At 36.0% G+C, this 23344-nt stretch overlaps 1 protein-coding gene across 1 annotated transcript in view; it reads left to right on the forward strand.

Moving 5' to 3' along the window:
* ADGRV1 (adhesion G protein-coupled receptor V1) overlaps nt 1-23344 on the forward strand; it is a 541233-nt gene that overhangs the window by 345926 nt on the left and 171963 nt on the right. The window contains exons 84-85 of the mRNA XM_010807603.4: nt 7034-7150; nt 16305-16483. Coding sequence (XP_010805905.2) covers nt 7034-7150; nt 16305-16483 — 296 coding nt within the window. The remainder of the gene's footprint in view (nt 1-7033; nt 7151-16304; nt 16484-23344) is intronic.

Raw genomic sequence — 23344 nt, forward strand, 5'->3', positions numbered from 1 at the left:
GCCCAGCATGATTAATGATGCTGAGTGTCTTTTCATGTGCCATCTGTATCTCTTCTTCGGAAAAATGTCTATTCAGATCCTCTACCTATTTTTTAATCAACAACCTATTTTTAACAACCTTAATTTTTAAGGTTGTTTGGTTTTATTTGAAGAAGAGTTGTATGAGCTCTTTATATATTTTGAATGTTAATTCCTTATCAAGTGTATCATTTGTAAATATTTTCCCCTGTTTAGTAGACGGCCTTTTCATTTTGCCAATAGTTTCCTGCTTTAGTTTGATGTAGTCTCGTCTGTTTATTTTTGCTTTTGTTCTCTGCAAATGAGGAGACACATCCAAAAATACTGAGACTGAAATGTATTACTGAGACCACTGTCAAAGAGCTCGCCTCTGTTTTCTTCTAGAAATTTTATGGTTTCAGGTTTTATATTTAAGTCTTTGATCTGTTTTTGAATTTAGTTTTATGCATAGTGTGAGAGAGTAACCCAGTTTGAGTCTTTTGAGTGTAGCTGACCGGTTTTCCCAAAACCGTTTACTAAAGAGGCTGTCTTTTCCCTGTGTATATTTTTGCCTCATTTGTCATAGATTAATTGTTCATGTAAGTGTGGATTCGTTCCTGGACTCTCTGTTCTAGGCCATTAATCTATGTGTCTGTTTTTGTGCCAGTGTTATACTGCTTTGATGACTGTAGCTTTGTAGTATAGTTTGAAACCAAGGAATGTGATACCTCCAACTTTGTTCTTCTTCCTCAAGATTGTTTCAGCTATTCATGGTCTTATATGTTTTCATACAAATTTTAGAATTATTTGTTCTAGTTTTGTGAAAAATGTTATGGGTATTTGGATAGCCATTGCATTGAATCTGTAGATGGCTTTGAGTAGTATGGTCATTTTAACAATATTAATTCTTCCAATTCATGAGCATGGTATATCTTTCCATCAGTTTGTGTCTTCTTCAATTTCAGGTCTTTTATCTTCTTAGATTTGTTCCTAGATATTTTATTCTTGTTGATGCAGATGTAAAGGGGACTATTTTCTTAATTTCTCTAATAGTTAGTTGTTAGAATATAGTTCATGAGTTGCAACATGTGGGCTCAGTAGCTGTAGCTTGATGGCTGTAGATCATGGTTCCAGTATTGGTGGTACGCAGGCTTAGTTGCACCATATAGCATGTGGAATCTTTCTGGACAAGGGATTGAACACACGTTCCCTGCATGGCTGGGTGAATTCTTAGCCACTGGACCACCAGGCAAGTCCCTTAATCAGTTTTTTAAAAGATTAAATACACAGCATATGGTCCATCCATTCCTCTCCTAAGTATTTACTCAAGATAAATGAAAGCATATGTCCATACTAAGATTTGTACATTCATAGCAGCTTTTCTTCGTAAAAGCCAAAAACTGGAAACAACCCAAATATCCATCAACAGGTGATAGGACACGTTATTAGAATATTACTCAACAATAAAAAGAGAGTAAACCATTGATACATTATTTTGGATGAATTTCACAGTAATGATGCTGAGTAAAATAAGCCAGAAAGAAAAGAGTATATGTGTTTCCATTAACGTGGAATTCTAGTAAATGAAACTAATGTGTAGTGACAGAAAACAGGTTGCCTGACGATGTGCAATGTGGTACTACAAAGGTCGTGAGGAAGCTTGGGGCGTGATACGTTAATTATCTTGATTGTGAAGACGGTTTCACAGGTCAAAACTAATTGAATCATACACATTATATATGTCCCATTTATTGTCTGTCAATCATACGTCAATAACACTGTTTAAGAAAATACTATGCTCAAAATCATGATAGAGGCTGTATGGGATACTGAATACTTAATGATGTTTTCCTTCTTAAAAATATATTCAAAATAATAATAACAGAGGATATTACTGGATTGTTGCCTTTAAGAAGGTGACAGTTTTCCAGGAGATTAAAGTTAATTTGTAATCTAAGAATTGGGAGACTTGGATAGCAAAATGGATTCATTGTTATAACAGAATCCTGACTTTAAAAATTCAGAGCTTGAAATGGTTATTTATGGTTGAAGGAAATAACCATATGATAGAGTTGACATTTCCACCACACCTTGAAAACTGGACATAATTTTGAATAGAGAAAGCTCAGAGAAAAGTTCAAGCTACACAGAAGACAACGAACAAAAGCAAAGAGTTGAGAGATGATGTGAACATGTTTTAGAGAAGGGCAATCAATGCAGTTAGAGCAGCAGGTTTGGAATACGAAGGGTCCTGAGGAAGAGAAGGTAAGGCCAAGCCACTGCATTGTTTCCTCTTTGAATATTCCTCTGACTTCCATACACAAGCAGAACCATTCAGCCTTGACTTTGCATTCCCCTGAGGTTTCACACCATCCTCTACTTCAGCACCTGTCACATTTTATTGCATCGTATGTGCATGTCTTGCTTCCTCCTAGGAACTTCCCTGTTCGAAAGGATAACTTTTAGCCCAGTATAAATGCTCAGCAAGTGCTGTTAGCACTCAAAAAAATAGAAAAGTCTAGGAGTCGGTCATGACCAGAGTAGGTGAAATTTGAGCTGGTTCTGTAAAAACTGAGTAGGTTTGAGTATGATGGAGAGTGGAGAGAAGACTGTTTCATAGAGAGAGGAGAGGGAATGTGTGTGGTAAAGGGAGGGGATGGTAGCAGGAGTGTGTATAAAGGAGTACTGAGAAATGGAGTCTACAGGAAAACCAGCTTTTATTATTTAGCCCAAGGAAGAAGAGACACGTGCTATATATTTAAAGTGAAAAAAGAATTCTTTCCCTCCATGTCCTCCCTGTGTGTGTGTGTGTGAAAGTTGCTCAGTCGTGTCTGACTCTCTGCAACCCCATGGACTATACAGTCTGTGGAATTCTCTAGGCCAGAATACTGGAGTGGGTAGCCTTTCCTTTCTCCAGGGGATCTTCCCAACCCAGAGGTCGAACCCAGGTCTCCCGTATTGCAGGCGGATTATTTACCAGCCGAACCACCAGGAAAGCCTATGTCTTCCCTTAGCTGTTATAATAGATCTCTAATCAACCAGAAGAAGAAAGAATTTAATAAGTTGTCAACAAAATATATCAGATATTCTCTTTTGGGAATACAGTTTTCTTTTAGTTAAGATGTACATATGTTGTATCAATATAGAATTAAGAGTAATGTTATATTTGCCATAGTTATTATGTTCTGTTGCCATTGTGAACCTGTGGTGGCCCATGGGTTAAAAAACGTTGAGAAACAAACACTAAACTAGAATTTCAGGACTTTGAGATAGGACTCCTGCTTGATGTTGAATAGCTTGGGGAGCAGCAGCATGATGTTCTAGAAAGAACACTGGTTTTACAAATCAGAACACCAGGATTTGAGTCCCACTTTAATGTTTGTTCAGTGACCCTTAAACAAGTTAGTTCCCCTATCAGATCCTCTGTCATCATTTACTAAATTGAGATGGAAACAATAATGACTTCACAGCATTAGTACGTGACACGCATGCATGTGTGCTCACACACATGCAAACCAAGAGAAAATATGTAGCACCTCAATTTACACTGTTTTCTGGCATCATATTCTTCATCTTGCATAGATAGTATAATGCTTTGTAGATGGTAGGCACTCCAACACTTGCTTACCGAATGAATCAACACCTGACTGATGGAGAACCATTGAAAAAATTATTGTTTCCTCCTATGGTGTTCAGCTTAGTGTATCCAGAGAACTAATTGATAATATCCCTTTTTCCTGGACATCTCTATGTGTTTGAGTAAAAAAACAGTGGTAAACTTCCTGTCTCTTAGGTTATGTGTCTTAAGGATATGTGAGCCAAATATGCTATATTTTATTTTACTCTCATTAATTTGTATTTTAATTCACTTTAATTTAGTTGTAGATAGGCCCAATATTGTGTAATTGCTGGTTCTCCAAGTATTCTTAGTTCATCCCTGTTTTTGTACTGTTTATTAAGAGCTCAGCCTTCTCTTGCTTATCAATCTATCAATCTTTTCCCATTAAGAGAAAAAGCGTTTCTCTTAGAGAACATTCTGGAAGAACGTTCATAGTTTACACAATAGGTTTGTAACTAGTCTTATGATTTAGAAAAAATTACAACATAATAAAACATGAAGAAGTATCTTAAGAATGAGATTTTAGGTGTTAATTAAAATTGGATTTTGAAAGTAAATACAGTTTTAAACAATGACTTGCACTGATTTGTTTCAAAGAAATAAACATTGAGAAAAATAAGGATCATTTAAATTAGTGTACCACTGAGAAATAGTGTCATAGAATGCATAAAACTAAGCATATTCAATTATAGTTTGGAAAGTGAAAAGTGAAAATGTTAGTCTCTCAGTCATGTCTGACTCTTTGCAACCCGTGGACTGTAGCCCGCCAGGGTCCTCTGTCCGTGGAATTCTCCAGGCAAGAATACTGGAGTAGGTAGCCATTCTCTTCTCCAGGGAATCTTCCCGACCCAGAGATCGAATCCAGGTCTTCTGCATTACAGGCAGATTGTTTACCTTCTGAGCCACCAGGGAAGCCCTACAGTTTGAATTAGGCTGGTTTGTTTTGTTGTTCTACCTAACAAACTATTCAGGTTGATTAGAACAAAAATACAGAATAAATTCAACACAGTCTATACTATAGAATCTGAATTAGAGAGGTTTATAAGTACTCTTATAAAGACTTTATGAAAAGATGCCACTTTGTAAAAAGGAAAACATACAATTTTGAAATTATTTTTTTTTTATTTTTGGGGACTGAATCTCATAGTTCTGTGTATCTTGAATCTTTTGAGGCACAGTTTCTGGTGTTTATTGTTCATTAGTGTTTTGATGAGAGTGTTAAGAGAATGGACTTCCCTGATAGCTCAGCTGGTAAAGAATCCGCCTGCAATGCAGGAGACCCTGGTTTGATCCTGGGTTGAGAAGATCTGCTGAAGAAGGAATAGGCTACCCACTCCAGTATTCTTGGCCTTCCCTGTGGCTCAGCTGGTAAAGAAACCATTTGTACAATTTAGGAAGGTTAAATTTATGACAAATTACAACTCAGAACTTAGAAGCTAAAAGTCTAGGAAAATCTGAGTATGTTTTTAAGGTAAGCCCTAATTAAATCAAAAGCTATTTGTGATATGTTCTGGAAAGGGAATTTGTTGACTTTGTTTATTCAGGGAACTCATTTATACCAGATTGTTAGGAAATAATGCTACATTCATTCTTAGTGTCTGCTTTTATTTTATTGTGAGCAACGTATACTCCCAACCTAGAACTAAATAAACAAAAAAATGAAATAGGAATACTTCTCATTTGAAAAAGAATACTGGAATTTTGAAGTAGAAACGGACTTTACAGTTGATTTTTTCTAACCTCCTCCTTTTTACTGATGAGGGAATTAGTCCCCAAAGGGTAAACTGACTTGTTCAGTGTCCATAGCTTGAAAAAGAAAAAAAAAGCAGGATTCTTTTTCTCTTATACTTGGTACAGGAAGTACTCAATAAATAATTCCAAAGAGGGAAGAGTCAGCATGGCATGAGATACATATGATTGTAAATTTATGAATTAGCATTTTGGTTCTCCTGTAATTGGCTGAGGAGACTGGTTATGGTTAGTCTTTCCCTGTGAGATAGTGGTGCTGGAAGCATGTGAAGTCTCGTCCCAGATCCTGTCATTCGCCACAGTGATGCCATCCTGGGAAAACTTGCGGGCAGAAATTTTTGAGAAAATTTAATGTGCACATGTTTGGGACAAGTAGATGGGGAGGGGCAATAGAAACAATACTCTGATTTGATTTTGAGCAAATTATTCTTTTTTTTTTAATCCAAGAAGCACTAGTGATATTTGTATTTCCTTTTTAGAAGCTGTGCTATTTTGAGACATAAGTCAGTTTTCTCCTTTCAACACCCCTCTATCATTTTGGAATCTATCTTTCTTTCTTTCTTTCAACAATCATTTATTGAACATTTCAGGCATGTTTCAGGCATAGTGGTAGCTTATAAAAATATTAAGTCAAGAAGACTTGGTCTCTGAACTAAAGAGGGAGGGAATTTATTCCTTGCAATGTTACAGTATGTTATTATTGCTGTAAAGTTTCCCTTGCTGTGTGTACTTTCCATTATAAAATTTAACACAGTAGTCATATAATAGAGAAAAAACAAAATAATAGAAATCACAGGAGTGTTTCACTTTGTTTATTTATCCATTTATTCAACAAGTACTTATTGAGTACCTCCAATAAAAGATTTACCTACTATGTTCCAGATACTGGGCTATGTGAGTTGGGTACAACAGTGAGTAAAACATTCAGTGATTCTGCCTTTACAGGGATTACATTCTAATAAGTGAGACTAAAAATGACCAAGAAACATAAATAAATTACAGAACGTGTTAGAAAGTGGCAAGTGCTATTTAAAAAAAAAGAGTCAGATGATCACATGAGTGCGAAATAAACAAGAAAAGGGGATGTAATTTTCAATAGTGTAGTCAAGAGAGATCTTATTGTGAAGGATACTTCTGAACAGACTTGAAGGCAGTTGAAATAAAAATCCAAGAATTAGGGTAACTGTAGGGTTTGAAATTTAAAATTTATTTTAAGTCTATTTTGTTACATGAATTACTTCCTAATGAGATGATGCAGATGATAATAAACTTAGAAATTTTGCCTCTCTTTTTTTTTTCTCTCCTATGAGGTTTGACTTACGTAAAGAATGGTACTTCCACTCTATTTTCTCATTTGTACTTAAGTAAATATATTTCATATGATTTTTGTCCATCCATGATAAGAACAAAATTTACTCTATGAGAATTTCCAATGACAGTCCAAAACAGCATGTAGCATAATTTCATATCATTAATTTTTTTCTTAGACACATAAAAACCCATGTATTTTTGTTTTAGGATGACTTAGTCTTCTCAGTTTGGGCAACAAATCAACTTATTTTCCCTTTGAGTCATTGAATCATTGATTCAAATAAGAAAATTGGTTTTTAAAAATATTCTTGATTGACTTTAACATGATTTAAAAATAAAGGTATTTGTTTCTTACAGATTGTATTTCTGGCGTCTGCATATGCAAGTCCCCGACTCACAGAGGAGAGCTGTTCAGCCATTGCCGCAGTCACACATTACCTGTATCTGTGCCAGTTTAGCTGGATGCTCATCCAGGTCGGTACCTCATTTCCTCCTTCTACCCCATGCAACTTTCCAGGGCGTCTGGAGGGAGTGGCCTTTATATCTGATATTCTTTATACTGAAATGGAAGTAATTCCATATGTCCATCACTGCATTCCCAGGAGATCAGTGTAAGAAAACCCTTCCAAACTGTACAGCATTAGAAAGCATAGTGAATCTGAGGAAGTGGGAAGAGATCTAGTAGAGTTTTGTAAGTGACTGGTAGGAGATGAGGCTTGTGATGTGGGTCCTATAAGACATAGTAAGAAACTTTAATTTTTTTTCCTAGGGGAAGTCAATGGAATTATTTTTAAGCAAAAGAGTGACATGATGAGATTTGGATTTTAGAAAAACTCCCTGTTGTAGTGAATTGAGCTCAGGAAAGAGTTGATACAGGAACCATTTAAGCAGCTTTAGCTGGATTCTGGGAAAAGAACATAGTGGTGTGAACCAGAGAGGAACAGAAGGGACAAAGCGGAGTGAACAGCTTCTGAAAATTGGTTTTTAAAGTAGGACTTCAGGATTAGAGATTTATTATTAGTAGTGCAGAAGGTTGCTTACCCAAGTTTCCAGTGTGAGTGAATGGATGGATAGCGGTGCCTTGAACTGAAATAATGATTGCTGGAGATTGGCGAAAGATGGTGAGTTTCGTTTTTTTTTTTTTAAAGACAAGCTGAGTGTAAAGTTCTTGTGAGTTCTCCAGTGGAGACTCTGAGAGAAGTGGAATGATAAATTCCAGAACAGAGGTGCATGCTAGAGAAATACACTAGATGACTTTTGGCTTAGAGTTGGAAAATGGAGCCATTGCTTTAGAAGAGATCACTTTGGGAGAGTACATAGTAAGACCAAGAGAGACCCAGCATACTCTCCTGAGGAACTGGGAAGTGTTGAGGAGAGATTTGAATACTCCTTTTCTGACTCAAACTCCAGATTCTACTGCCCAGTGCTGATTTGCTTGATAAAGAGGCTAATGTGAGAACTGGATCCACTTAAGCACTATTAATGTCACTAGTTCAATAGGTCAACTAAAATATGCTTCCTTTGAAAATGATTTCTACATGGTCGTAACGTTCAGTCTTTCATGAGAAATAGTCTCCTATGTGTTTCTGAGTATGCTTGTGAACTTTTTTATGTAAACAGATGCGTTCAGGCCCTTGCATATTCTTTTTTCTTGTTCAATAAGGAGAATGTAGGATTTCTACCATCTGGAAATTTTGGAGGAAAGTGAGGAGATACTATTAAGAGAGAACACTGTACAGACTCAAGGCAGGGACCTTTTCCCAGGTATGATACTATAGTTAGTTCTGAAGGAGAATGGAGAAGGAAATGGCAACCCACTCCAGTTTTCTTGCCTCGAAAATCCCATGGATGGAGGAGCCTGCCGCGGGGTCACAAAGAGTCGGACATGACTGAGCGACTTCACTTCACTTTTGAAGGAGAAGAAAACAGAACTGTTTGGTTAATAGAACTAGTTGGAACAATTAGAGACCTGCATCTGGGTTTGAATTCTGGCTCCGTCATTACCTTTGTAACCTTAATCAAGTTATTGACTCTCGCCAAGTTTTGTTTCCAAATCTGCCTTATGGGGACAGTAATTCCTACCTCATAGAATTATTGTTTTATAACTCTTTGAGAAGTCCTAATTATGGAAGGTTTATGGTGTTCTCCAACCTCCCACCAAACAATTAAAAAGCAAAGCTAAACTGTACAGCATAAAACAAATACTTGCTGAAATTAAAGTCGCATTTGCAAGATTCTCTGATCCTCTTTAGCCGTTTATCTGATTTGAACTTTTTATGTGCATCCCGAGGTCCTTAGAGGTTTGCTGAAGGCCTCTGTCCATGTCCCTGACCTATTCAGTTTTTGATGAATGACCTGGATGAAGACACAGGAAGCTGTTTTATTAGGTATACAGATGATACAGAGCTCAAAAGCTAGCTAAAATATAAGCTGCCTGTGCTAAGAGTACAGGTAGAACAAATATGGTGAAACTGTACCGTGACAGCTTGAAAATGAGAGTGAAAGATGTAATCTGATGGGGTTAATGTAAACACCTTGAAATTTTAATTTAACCCAAACTCAGTAGCAATCAAATGTGTGATCAGATTGCTTAAACCATAGCAACTAGGGTTAACTACAGAAACACAGGCCTGGGTTACATAAATAACAGTATGGAGACAGCCGAGGGAGCCATGTTTACACTGTAATCTACAACAGCTTGGCACCCTGTAGCTACTTCCAGCAAGAACATTAACCAGCCAATGAGAAGCTGAAAGACAGTCCTATAATAAACTTGGAGGCAGCTGGAGATAACTAACCTGGAAAAAACTTACGGAGATGGGCTGGCTGTCTACAAATTACTGGGAGGGCTGCTATAGCACAGAAAAGAATGGACTATATAACTTCCTTTGGAAGAGCCAGAAGAAATGGGTCAAAAATTAGGGAAGCAAATTTTGATTCACGTCAAGAACTTTTATAGCCAATAAAAATTTCAAAGTTGAAAAAGCTGGGTCTGAAAGTAGAGAGCATCTGCTCGATGAAATATATTCAAACGGGGAAATGACCGACTTTCAGATAATGTTTTAGGTGGATCTCCTGCTTTAGGGGAGTGTTAATAGGATCACATATAAATTCTCACCCAGTTTAATAGAGATTAGTATATTCTATATGTCTTCGAGTTTTGAGTAAATATGATTGTGGCTGATGCATATTTAACAAGCTAATTACATTTCTGTATGCCTGATGGCTTAGGAAAACTATTTAAAGTACCAGCGAAGTTTAATGTGTTTTAGGTGGTATACCGCACATTTTTCATGGTCTGTGGTATGACCACAAGGGAAAAATTCAGTAACTTCTCATTCTAGGTAGGTTACCTCTAATGAGTTACTTTGTGGTCAAAGGTTGTCGCTTTACTAACCTGTATTTTCCCGTTTATAAAATACTGTCTGCTAAAAATCTTTTTAAAGCTAAATTTTTTTTTAAAAAATTACATAAAAGATTAGACTACTGTTAATCCAGTCTTATTAGTTAAATAAAGTTGAAATAGCTGAAAGAATGTTAACATTTTAATAATTCTACTTCATATAGCAACATAGAGAATTTGATATATGTATGTGTGCGTATAGCTTATAATGATAAAAGGTTAATGACTAACTTAATCATTGGGCTCAGCATGTAAGGACTATTTATTTTCATCTGCATTATATCTGCAATCAGAATAAATGGATTTAAATGAATTTATCTTGGAGAGTTGCTTTACTTTTATATCATACTTTAAGTACATTATAGTAACATCGAATTCTGTTTTAGAGTAAAGAACAGTTTTGTAGTTGAACATGTTACATAACTTCTCCGAGCCTAGATTTTCTTAGCGAATGACTACATCTGTAGATTTATAGTAATGGTACCTGTCTTTGAGGACTGTGGAAAAACAGAATGAATGAATACCTGGAGAGAGCTTGGAGCAGTAGTTCCTGGGATGGACTGCTCACTCCATATGTGTTAATTTACCATATTAATGGCTAGGAAAATACATGGGCACATGTTGAATACTCTTTTTCCAATATAATTCACATCTTTGTTTTGCAAAAGAGAATTAGCTTGATACAGGGGAAAGAGAAGGCTGACAGAATGAGGCAGACACTAGCTGCAAAGCTGAACAAACTGATAACCTCTAACCTCTTTACTGAAGGGCACACATGGCGCATAGCCGGCTCCAGAGCTGGTGACCTTGACTGTTTCTTTAGTTTTCCCCTTTCCAGACTTTTTCTTTAAGCTCCCCTCTTCTCTGGAAGGGAAATCATATTGTGCATGATGGGAATAGAGTAACAAATTATTTTGCTTATTTTTTTAGAGGTATACAACTCACAAATTCCCTCTTTGCCTGTGGAAATTGAGTTATCCTTCTGTTTGCTGTTTATGTAAGATCACTCTGAAATTATTGAAACACTTTCCCACGTCCTTCGACCAGCCGAGTTTTGTCTATTTCTCCTTCTTTCATATGCCTTCCACCCTCTGCTCTACCCTCACCCTACTCCTGAAGGTAAACACTGTTAATTGTTTCCTGTGTATGCCTCCAGATATATTCCACAAATACATAAATATTTGTAAACATATAAAGAAGCACATATGTGTGTTTGTGTGTATAGTCTATATATGTTTGTATACTATATATATATATATGTATATATATAGTGTACATATAAATTTATCCCATCCTGATATACTTCCTTTTCTATACTATAATATGGTTATTCCATAATTTATTTTTCTGATCTCCTAGTGATGAAGTTCTGGTTATTTTCAGTTACTTTATAAACAAGGTTTCCTTGAACATCCTTGGACTCTGAATATTTATTTACTTATAGAATATCCATGGAATAAATTCCTAGAACTAATGTCTTTGCTCTTAACATCTACGTGAAACATGTTACCAGATGGGTGGCCAGACCATGAGTTAATCTATGCAGGAAATAAATCACAAGTAAATTATTTGAGATATAAATATATAATATAGGTAAGTAGAAACTTAATTTTGCCTGTGTATTCATTTGGCCCAGTGTTAGGATCATTTCCTATCACCAAGTTAAATTGTATAAAAAAATGCTTCAGTTAATATCCACGCCTGGATTGTCCTTACAATCTCTTCATTTATGCCGAGGGACACAGCTTAATCAAAAATATAATGTGTTATTTTGAAACTAAAGCTTACTTGAAGAACATATTTTTAAATAGTAGAATAAAGTTAGAAATCATTTCACAGTTGTGCTTCAGCATTCACCTCTTGTACTTTAATTTCTCTGTAAAATCAGGTTATGAAGAACCAAATGTACATAGATTTATTCCTTGGTAGAAAGACTACTTAGTGCCAGAACATAACAACAGGAAGGGAAAAGCTAATATTAGCTGTGTTTTTCCTTCATCATTGATTTAATTTGAGGGAACATCAAAGGTATTAAGGGCAACAGGCTGGTAATTATCAAGATAAAATGACATACCCAGGAAATACTGAATTCTCCAATCTTCACAAAGCCTTGTAAAAATTGTTAAAAGGAAGCATAACTGAAACAAGGACACGTGATAACATTTCTCAGATTCTCCTCTGAAAAGAATGACTAAGAACCTATGGTAATAACAAAATAGCATCTATGATCTGTGACAAAACTTGAGGTTATATATCAGTGCAAGGTTTCTGGTGACACAATTAATCAAATATTAAACAACAGGCTGACCCTTCTCATTAGGAGTTCAAGTCAGTCCTACAGTTCTTTCTGGGAAGGTAGCATATAAATGAGTAAACTCAATAACTCAACCAAATTATGACGTTTTTACTGAATTCAGTGATAATTGTTAAATATTGAAATTGTGTACATCTTCATTTGTTTTACGCTTCTCAATAAAGATTGTATGCAAAGCATTTTACTAGGTACTACAAGGTATACACCAATTAATCTTCCATGGCTCATGGGTATGTTTCAGCCATTTCTATTCTGAATGTCCTTTGTAAATTCTCATTTAGTTTTGGCAAATGAGAGAGTGGGTTATCTCCAAGCTTGAACAAGGAGTATGCATCTCCACTAACACATACAGCTGGGCGGGGAGGAATGAAGACAAAATGTAAGCCTTGTGTAAATAACAAATCATCAGTATTTGTATGACTTTCTATGGAAATACATCTTAACCTTAGTCTTCACAAGATGCTTTGCTCTATAGCTAATGCAAATATGAAAAAGTTATGCTTTTCTCTAACCACCTCAGCTTCCTTATCTCTAAATAAGATGTCCTGAAGTGGTCCATAAGATGGTTCTAACAAAATATTTAAAACTAGAGCTAGAAATGTAATTGGAGACCTAGATACGGACATTGCAATTCACAGTTAGTCTTTAGCAGGAAATAGGTATGTGTGGTAAGCTGTTCTCAGTCAGTATGAAGCATGTTGGTGAGAATAACACCTTTAACTTATATTGAATTTTCATAACTTTTTTGTTCTAACATTGGTTAAACATAGATACTGGGGCACATATGCTGTATATCTGTCAACATAAAAATATCATGCAAAGATAATGGTCTCTTGATACTCTTTCAAGTACAAAGGAGGAGCCATGATTACAAGGAAAGGAATATATCTCAAATGTTCCCTTCCCACCTTATTGTGGAGAATGGAAGTAACTGGAACTTTTAACACAAATGCTCCAGAAGAGCGACATGTATCTCAAATTTTTAGAACAATGAAGGAACCTAAATTTAAGCAAACATTCAAATCATAAAAGGGCGAGTAAGCATATAGGCTAGCTCATTGAACCCATGCTCTGTATTGGACCTCAGGGAGCTGTGAGCAGGAATGGAAGGCATTGTCCATTCTTCTCTACACTTTATCTCTTTACTGTGCTTTTTGCTACTCTCACCACTAAAGTTCATATGTTTTCTTTATTTTTTTTTAAGTCAGCCAGCCTAGACTCTCACAAAATTTCAGGGCTTTCAATGCCAGATAAGTGGTCCAGCCTGGGTCAGGCTTCTCCAGATCCACAGCTTTGGCAGAAGGGCAGGGTCGTGAGCATACATTGCGTGTGTTGGCGGCCGGTGGGAGGATGTGAGGAGAGAGACAGGGTTCAGAGAGAGAGGGCTGATGACCTGGGCACACTTTCCAGAACGTACCTCCCATACATACTATACTAAAATATTTAAAATTCAAGGAAAACTTAGAGTGAGTTAGTCAAAACAACTCTTAGATTTAGACCACGTACTATGTCCCAGAATAATTAAATGTTGTTTCATAACATAACGTTTCCACTCTTTAACCACAATAAATAAAAAGCCATACAATGGTAAATACTGTTCTTTGAGTAGACTTTAATGATTGGATTCTTTAAAGAAAGAAAGAGACTTTTTTTTTTTAATTGACAAAAGCTCATGACATTCGGAGCTGGATTTGCTTAACTGAGTATTCAAGAATTCAACGACACTGTTCCTTGAGCTCTTTGAAGCAGAAGTATTGCGTGTATAAATCTGACAACGCAATTACATTTGTCTCAGTCTTATCTGAGGTAAAGGTCAGACAGCTGCTGAAAGGTTCAATGATTCTAACTGATGGACTAATGTTCATCTGTGTAAAAGTGGACATTTTGGAAATGCCCCGATCTTTATCATGATGAATCAACTTAAAAGTCATTTACCAGTCTGTACTCTCCTGATTCTTCTGCCAACTGTACCACCAAGTAACCCTGTTATAAGAATATATACAACTCTATTTAAAATAAATGACCCATACTTTTATTTTGGGGATGGGTTAGTCATCCTTACTTGGCATGTATTTTCTTTCTTTAAACAGACAGTATCGACCAGTCTAGCATCAGACACTTGGTCCAGTCCCACCTGTTTGGGTCATGTCCCTTCACTAAGGACTTCCTTCGTAGCTCAGTTGGTAAAGAAATCTGACTGTAATGCAGGAGACCCATGTTTGATTCCTGGGTCAGGAAGATCCTCTGGAGAAGGAAATGGCAACCCATGCCAGTTCTTGGCTGGAGAATCCCATGGACAGATGAGCCTAGCAGGCTACACACGACTTAGGGAGTAAACCAGCACCACCTAACTAATAATAGAAAGGAGGTAAAAAGCCTCTTGGGCCATTAAAAAAAAAAAAAAAAAACTCAGAACAAATTTACATAAGCAACAACTCAAAACAGGCTTCATACTTACAGATACAAACAGATGTACACAAAGATACGGAGTGCTGACAGGAAATAAAATTCAGACACAAAAATCTGCAAGTAACCAAACATTTTTATCCTTTCCTGCTTGAGGCCAATCAATACTAATCCCCCAAGGCTAATTTGGTCCAGATAGACTCTTACTTGGAAGCCTCAGTAAAACATCTGAAAACCTTCCCAGGAACATTAGGCATGATGTTTTTCACATAGCAGAGTTTCCATTGTATCACTGCGTACTTTGGGTCTTTAACTATTTATCTTTTGTCTTTCACACCGTCTGACATCTTAATGGGAGAGTTAAGTGAGGCGATCACATTTTCCAGCGATGACTATGTGCTTAGCACTTTGTATATAGTGTCTTATGTAATCTTTATAACTTTGTTGTATGCATAAAGAAACTGAGGCACTGGGATTGGTGTCACTTGCCCAAGCTATTCCTGTAACATATAAAAATCTATATATACGATTAATCCGTACCCACAAACTCTCTGCCATATGAAGTTGAGGAAGGGGATTTAGCTAGTGGATAAGTGTCATTGTGTGAAATATGTGTGATATGACTTTCAGGGTTGTTTCTGTAATAAATGATAATTAAACATAAGTACTCTCTTGGAAAAAGAACACTAGAAGGCAGAATATATAAGTTCAAGATTTGACTTCCATACGGGGCTAGGTGTGATTTGGGACCAAGAGTAACATTTGTAGGCCTCAGATTCCTACTCTCTGGAAAGGAAGATTCAAGAAGGTAAATACCTCTGTCATCTCTGCTACTGTTATAGTCCCAGTGCCTAGATGGGCCTTTGAAATTTAGTATGCTCTCAGGAATGTTTATCAAGTGAATGAATGAAAAAGAGTATAAATTGAGAAAGAAAAATGGCCATAAAACCTAGCCCATCGCAGAACATTTTCTCTGTGCAAACATTCTTTGTTTTCTTGTCTGTCTCCCACTGGGGACTGAGACCTGGGGCTGTGATCGCATTTCCCCATTCCCTGGAACCGTGTCTGATTCTACCACCTGATCAGCTCTCAATAAGTAAAAAATTGTTTAAAAGTCTGGAACAAAGGACCGTTTACTTCATCATCCTCACGAGGCTGTTCACATGGAAAGGAGGTTTGAATATCAGCGTGGGTTTCTTCAAGCACACATTTACAGAACAATGACAGTTGATTATGACTGAGAGTAAATCAAAACAAATGAAGCAAAATATAAAGTAACATAAATACACTAAGCATTTCCTAACGTTTTCAGACTTTGGGGATACCCTGAATTTCTTGTATGGAAAAAAATGAATGTGTGAACTAATTAAAAAATCAAGTCAGAACTTTAATAGTTGAGTAGATCCCGGCCCTTTGTTGGTCAGTAACTCTTCATGTCTAAGCCATGTGAGTGTGTGTCCTGAGCCATCAGACCTGCTCATCTTATGTTCTCTTTTCTTTCCTAGTCTGTGAATTTCTGGTACGTGCTGGTGATGAATGATGAACACACAGAAAGGCGCTATCTGCTCTTCCTCCTTCTGAGCTGGGGACTCCCAGCTTTAGTGGTGGTCCTCCTCATAGTTATTTTGAGAGCAGCCTATCATCAGAGCATGCCACAGATCTATGGACTCATCCACGGTGACCTGTAAGTACATCCAGGGAGCGCACACTGCCTCCTCGGCCTCCTCTGCTGATAGATGCTGGGAGCCGCTGACTGGGGGTTCCGACTGAAGAAGCACCATGAGGAAAGACCTTTGTCTTCCTGCCACACCATCTACATCTCTCCTTCCTCTAATTCTCTCTTTAAATAAAGAACTGTAGCCTCTTGAGTCCCTTCGATAGATGCCGTTTTCTCAGGTGGGTTGTATATCAAACAGTTCATGGCCATTTATATCGATACCTCGCCATAGTCTAGTTTGTTAGATTGTGACAAACCAGAAATACCCAGTGCAGTCAGGGAACTATGAACATTGTGATCAAGAATTTAATCAGTCGATAATTTGGAGAGTGGCACATTGTCTAAGGAGTCTGATGCTTTTGGGAGGGGGAGCAGAGTTTGGCAGGTACCATCATCCATAAGGTACCTAAATACAAAAAGACTATGTCTTGGAGTGAATGGAGAGTGGCTGCAAGAGTACATGGGAAGGAGCCATGGTCAGCTAGGTCCTTCTGATAGATTCTTATTAAAGTTCACTGTAGCCTTGAAATCTAACAGATCTTTATACATGCATGTGTATGCATGTCTTAATCCTGAATCTGGTGTCTCACAACTTTGAGGACCACTCAACCCCTTCCAAAAAACCTTTGTGATAATAAAGGTTAATCAACTCCCTTGGTGTAATGAAGATTTAGAGGACAAAGTAACGTTTGTGAATGAGAAAGAATTAGCCTAGTTGCAATCTTCTGAGGACAGTAGTACCTCTCTATCTCACAGGTTATCATGAAGAAAATAATTAGGTAATAGATGTGAAAAATCTTTTAAAATGAAAGTACTATATAAGCAGAAGTTATTTCAATGTTATTTTTGCCTACAATCAGTTATAATCATTCATCATATACTTAATCAATGCTTGTTATCCACGTGTGCAGATACACTTCACACATGGGTAGTCACACACTGGTATCCTGCATGCCATTTGACCAAAGGATATTAACTATGTAATACACACATACCTATTGCGATACCATATATAGTAATTTTGTCATTCTATTTAAATTCAGTAAGATTCCTTCATGCTCATTAATTTGTAGTATTACAACAATTTATTAAAATATAGTAGTCGCTAAGAGTCGGACACGACTGAGCGACTTGACTTTCACTTTTCACTTTCATGCACTGGAGAAGGAAATGGCAACCCGCCCAGTGTTCTTGCCTGGAGAGTCCCAGGGACAGGCGAGCCTGGTGAGCTGCCGTCTATGGTGTCGCACAGAGTCGGACAAGACTGAAGCGACTTAGCAGCAGCAGCAGCAGTATATTCTGTCCATATTCAATTCTTAAAGCCTAATCTTCCAGAAAGGAGTAGTTGTGTCTTTTTCCAATTATATTATGACATTTAAAAATTTTTTATTGGAGGGACTTCCCTGGTGGTCCAGTGGCTAAGACTTCATGCTCCCAGTGCAGAGGGTCTGGGTTCAATCCCTGGTCAGGAAAGTAGAGCCCACCTCTCCCAACTAAGAGTTTACATGCTGCAGCTACAGATCCCGTAGGCCACAACTAAGACCCAGCACAGCCAGATATGTAAATAAATGGTTTTAAAATATAAAATAAATATATTGGAATATAGTTGGTTTGCCATGTTGTATTAGTTTCAGGTGTACAGCCAAGTGAATCAGTTAGGCATATATATATATATATATATATATATATATATCCCCTCTTTTTTTTTATTCTTTTCCTGGATGGAGCATTACAGAGTATTGAGTAGAGTTTCCTGTTCTGTACAGCAGGTTCTTATAGTTATCTGTTTTGTATATAGCGCTGTGTATATGTCAGTCCCAGTCTCCCAGTTTATCCCTCCCCTCCCCCACCCCCTTGTGACCGTAAATTTGTTTTCTACATCTGTGATTCTCCTTCTGTTTTAAATAAGTTCCTTATGACCTTTACTACTCCTGACATTAATTTAAATCTTGGACTGCCAGGATTAATTTCAGAAAGTTCTGCATCTTTCTTTGTCAGATACAACGTAACCATGAGACAAGTCCTGGGGGCCCTCAGCCATCTCTTTCATGAGCTCCCTGGTGAAACAGGGTTATTTGGTGGCAGTTTTAGCATCACATGTGGATACACCCAGCCTGGATAAATGGGACCCAATGCAAGTGATGTTAGTAAAAATAAACTGTTTATACAAGAAGGTCCAAATCACCCGAGTTTTAAAATATTTGCCTCTGAGGCTTTTGCAGAAAGTTCTTTTTAACCAACTCAGCTATAATAAATGAAATGTAACATATATTAACCTTTTACCCAATCTTAATATTATAGGATTATTGAAACTTTGTTTGGTTAGTATAGGTTATTTAGCTTCTTCATTCACATATAATATTCATGTGAATTTTTTCCAGATTTTTAAAAAGTGTGTATTTTTAATATTACTTTAATCTCAATGTAGAAAGAATAATTACTATGTTATTTTTTTAGTATTTATGAAAAATATTTTATGCTTATATAATCATTTAAAAACATGCCTTTCCTCTGGGGATGATAGGATTTGTGGTTGTAAAATAGTAGGACATCTGTTGTGCAATAGTTGTTTGTAATAATAAAACTTTTTCAGTTAAGAATTTTCCCTAAGTAGATCTCTAATGCGTTAATATATTCAAGTTGTTACAATGCTTTTGTCAAATCTTGGAACCAAGATTATGATAATTAGATAAAACCAGGAAGTGATCTCTCTTTTCCTGTTAGCTGAAAAAGTTTACAAGTTTGGTGTTATTTCTTCTTTATTATTTTTGAAGAAGTCATACATGAACCCAGCTAGGCCTCATGTTTTCTTTGCAGGAAGACTTTTAATTACAGATTCATTTTCCTTTAAACATATACAACTATTAATATTTTCTGTATGCAGTTCTTTCTGTGTCAATTTGATATATTGTCTTTTTTTCTAGGAATGTTTCTATTTCATCTACCTATTCAAATTTTTTAGTGTTTGTAGGAATGAATATGTTTTTCATTCTTGATATTAATAATTAGTATCTTCTCTCACTTTTTATCTCTTGATCAGTCTCCTGTGAATATTGTTGTTTTTTCCCAAGTTCAACTTTTGACTTTTTCATATTCTCAATTGTGCATTTGTTTGCAATTTCATTGCTCATTTCCTTATTTTATTTTTATTTTTAGGTTTCATCTAATTTTTCTTTTTTTATTTATTCTATTTATCTTATTTGCTTTGTTTACTATGTGCTAGGTACTGTGTATTTATTTTATTTATTTAAAATAAATTTCCTCAGCTTTACGGAGATATAATTCACATATATAATTTTATAAGTTTAAGGTGTCCAATGTGATGATTTGGTACTCACATCTGTTGTGAATTAATTATCACAATAAGATTGGTTAACACTTCCATCACCTCACATAATTGTGTGTGTGTGTGTGTGTGTGTGTGTGTATAGTAAGAACATTCAAGATTTCTTCTCTTAACAACTTGCAAGTACATAATATATTATTGTTAAATATAGCCACCATGCTATACATTGGATCCCCAGAACTTATTTATAACTAGCAGTTTGTGCCTTTTGACCAACATCTCTCCACTTTTCCCATCCTTGGGTCATAGCAGCCACCATCCTAATCTCTGTTTCTATGAGTTCAACTTTTTAAACATTCCTCATATAAATAAGGTTATATAATATCTATCTTCCTGTGTCTAAATTATTTCACTTAGCATAATGCCCTCAAGATCTATCCATGTTGTTGCACATGGCAGGATTTCCTTTCTTGTGACTGAATAATATTGTAGTGTATTGTATATATTGCAATATATATCTCACATATTTATCCATTCACTCATAGACAGATTCTTAGGTTGTTTCTATATCTTTGCTACTGTGAATAACACTGCTATGAACATGGGGGTGCAGATATCTCTTCACAATCCTGATTTCATTCCCTCTGTGTGTATACCCAGAGGTGGGATTGGATCTTATAATAGTTCTATTTTTAACTTTTTGAGGAACCTCCATATCGTTTTCTATAGTGATTCTAACAATTTGCATTCCCACCAACAGTTTGTGATCTTTATTATTTCCTTCCTTCTGCTAACTTTGGGTTTCTAGTTCCTTGAGGTTTAAAGTTAGATTGTTTATTTGAGATCTTTCTTTTTTCTTCATGTAAGCTTTTATCACTATAAACTTTATCTTAGAATTGCTTTTGCAGCATCCCATGAGTTTGGTATATTGTTTTCCATTTTTAAGATTTTTTTTTTAATTTCCCTTTTGATTTCTTCTTTCATTCATTGGTTGCTTAGGAGTATATTGTTTAATTTCCACATATCTGTGAATTTGCCAATTTTATTCCTATAGTTGATTTCTAGTTTCATACTATTGTGGTTAGCAAACATACTTGATATGGTTTGAGTATTTTTAAATCTGTTGACTGATTTTGTGGCCTAACATATGGTCTATCCTGGAGAATGTTCTGTGTGCACTTGAGAAAAGTAGATATTCTACTGCTGTTGGATGGCATGTTCTGTATGCCTTTTAGGTCCGTTTGGTCTAAAGAATAGCTCAAGTCCAGCATTCCCTTATTGATTATTTGGCTGGGTGATATATCCATTGTTGAAAGTGGGATGTTGAAGGCCCCTACTATTACTGTATTTTTGTCCACTTCTCCTTTTAGATTGGTTAGTATTTGCTTAGTATATTTGGGTTCTCTGATGTTGGGTACAGATATTTGTGATTATTATATCCTCTTGATTAATTTACCCTTTATCCTTGTATTATGACTGTCTTTATCTCTTGCTATACCTTTTGAGTTAGTCTAGTTGTATGATATAAATATAACTACCCCTATTCACTTTCAGTTTCATTCATTCACTTAAGCCCTTGTGTGTCCATAAAGGGGAAGTGAATCTCTTGTAGGCATCATATATTTGGGTCTTTAAAAAAAAAATCTATCCGTCATTTTGTGCCTTTATATTGGAGAATTTAATCTATTTACATTTAGAGTAATTATTGATAAGGACTTACTGATTCATCTTACTGTTTTCTGACTATTTTATTGTTCATTTGTTCTTTTCCATTTTTCTTGCTAATCTTCCGTTTTGAACTGGTGATTTTCCATAGTGATATGTTTTAATTTCCTTCTCTTTATCCTTTATGAGTCTACTGTAGATTTTTGCCTCATGGTTACCATGAAGCTTACAATAAAATATCTTACTTATATAATGTTAAATTTTATACTAATAACTTCATTTATATATAAAAACTGCTTTTACTTCTCCCTTTTACTTTTTGGGGTCACACTTTACATCTCTTTATATTATATATTTATTAACAAATGAATGCAGTATAGTTATTTTTAATATTTCTGTCCTTTAACCTTTTAAATAGAGTTACATGGTCAACACATTGCCTAAGTACTGTATCAGAATATTCTGAATTTGACTGTATGCTTACCTTTACCAGTATGTTGTATATTTTCATGTGAGTAATTAGTGTCCTTTCCTTTCAGCTTGAAGAACTCCTTTCAGCTTTTACTTGTAAAATGAGCCTAGTAATGATGAATTCCTTTGGTCTTTGGTCTTTTCTGACAGCTTTGCCAAGTAGGGGGGTATTGTTGGTTGGAAGGTTTCTCTTTCAGCATTTTGAATATATTATTCCACTCTCTACTGGGATATCTCTAAGGTCTCTGCTGAGAAATCCACAGATGGCATTATGGAGATTCCCTTGTAGGTTACAAGCTTTTTTCTCTCTTGCTGCTTTTTAAGATTCTTTCTTTGTCTTTGATTTTTGATAGTTTTATTATGTGTTTTTTTGGAGAAGGTCTATATAAGTGTAGTTTGGGGACATCTATTATTTGTCCCCAAATAATATTGTCCCCATGTATTATTTACTCAGAAGTCCAATAAACATCTTTACCAGATGACACGCAGCTATCTTATATTCAGCAAGGTTAAAATTAATCTCTTAAATATGTGCTTTGACCTACAGTCTGTATGAAAAGTCAACCATCTTCCCGGGTTCTCAAGCTGTGAACTTGAGAGTTTTTCTACTTTTTTCCCCCTTACATTTCACATCCTATTAATCACAAATTGTGTCCTCGCCCACCTCTTAAATGTTTTCCTAGTCATTTTCATTTCTTATTGCATCACCATCTCTTCAGGTCACCTGTGTCATCTTTGTCTAGTCTGTTGGAGTACCTTTTAACTTGTGTCCTTATCTCTAATTTCTTCCTTTTATAACCCATCCACTAAATTTTGGAATATGGAAATGAGTATATAACTCTGATGCTTAAAATTCAAGTTGTTTTTCATCACCTCAAGGTCACGGATGTTAGGTTATCCCCAGTTGACTCTGAACTCTTGAACCAGCTTCCTTACCACCCTTCCCAGCCATCCTTTCTGGTTGCCCTTTGTAACTAAGTCCCTTGATATTTCCCATGGTCTCTTATGCCTGCACCTTTACCTATATCTTATTAATCTCAAATGCTTTCCTTATGTCTGCCCCCCAAATACCCGTTTTTTCCCTCTAAACATCAGCTTAAATATCAGCTGTTTGAAGTATCTATTTTCAAATTAAAGCACTACCTCATATATATTCTTGGTAGAGTCAGAACTTTTCATAAATCCTGGGATTGTACCAATCATACTATATTATGAATATTTGATAAAGTTATCTATGCAAATTGAAATTCAGCCTGGAGGTCAGTGATTAATGCCAGAATATATGGTAAAAACAATAAATTTATGAAGAATGTAAGGTTTAATTTTTCCCTTGATGGAAGTAACTGAACCAGAAAAAAGAAAAGCCTTAACAACTAAGGTAAGTGTATACAAATGTGGATTTAGAG

Source organism: Bos taurus, chromosome 7 (genome assembly GCF_002263795.3).
Source record: "Bos taurus isolate L1 Dominette 01449 registration number 42190680 breed Hereford chromosome 7, ARS-UCD2.0, whole genome shotgun sequence".
Classification (NCBI taxonomy): Eukaryota; Metazoa; Chordata; class Mammalia; order Artiodactyla; family Bovidae; genus Bos; species Bos taurus.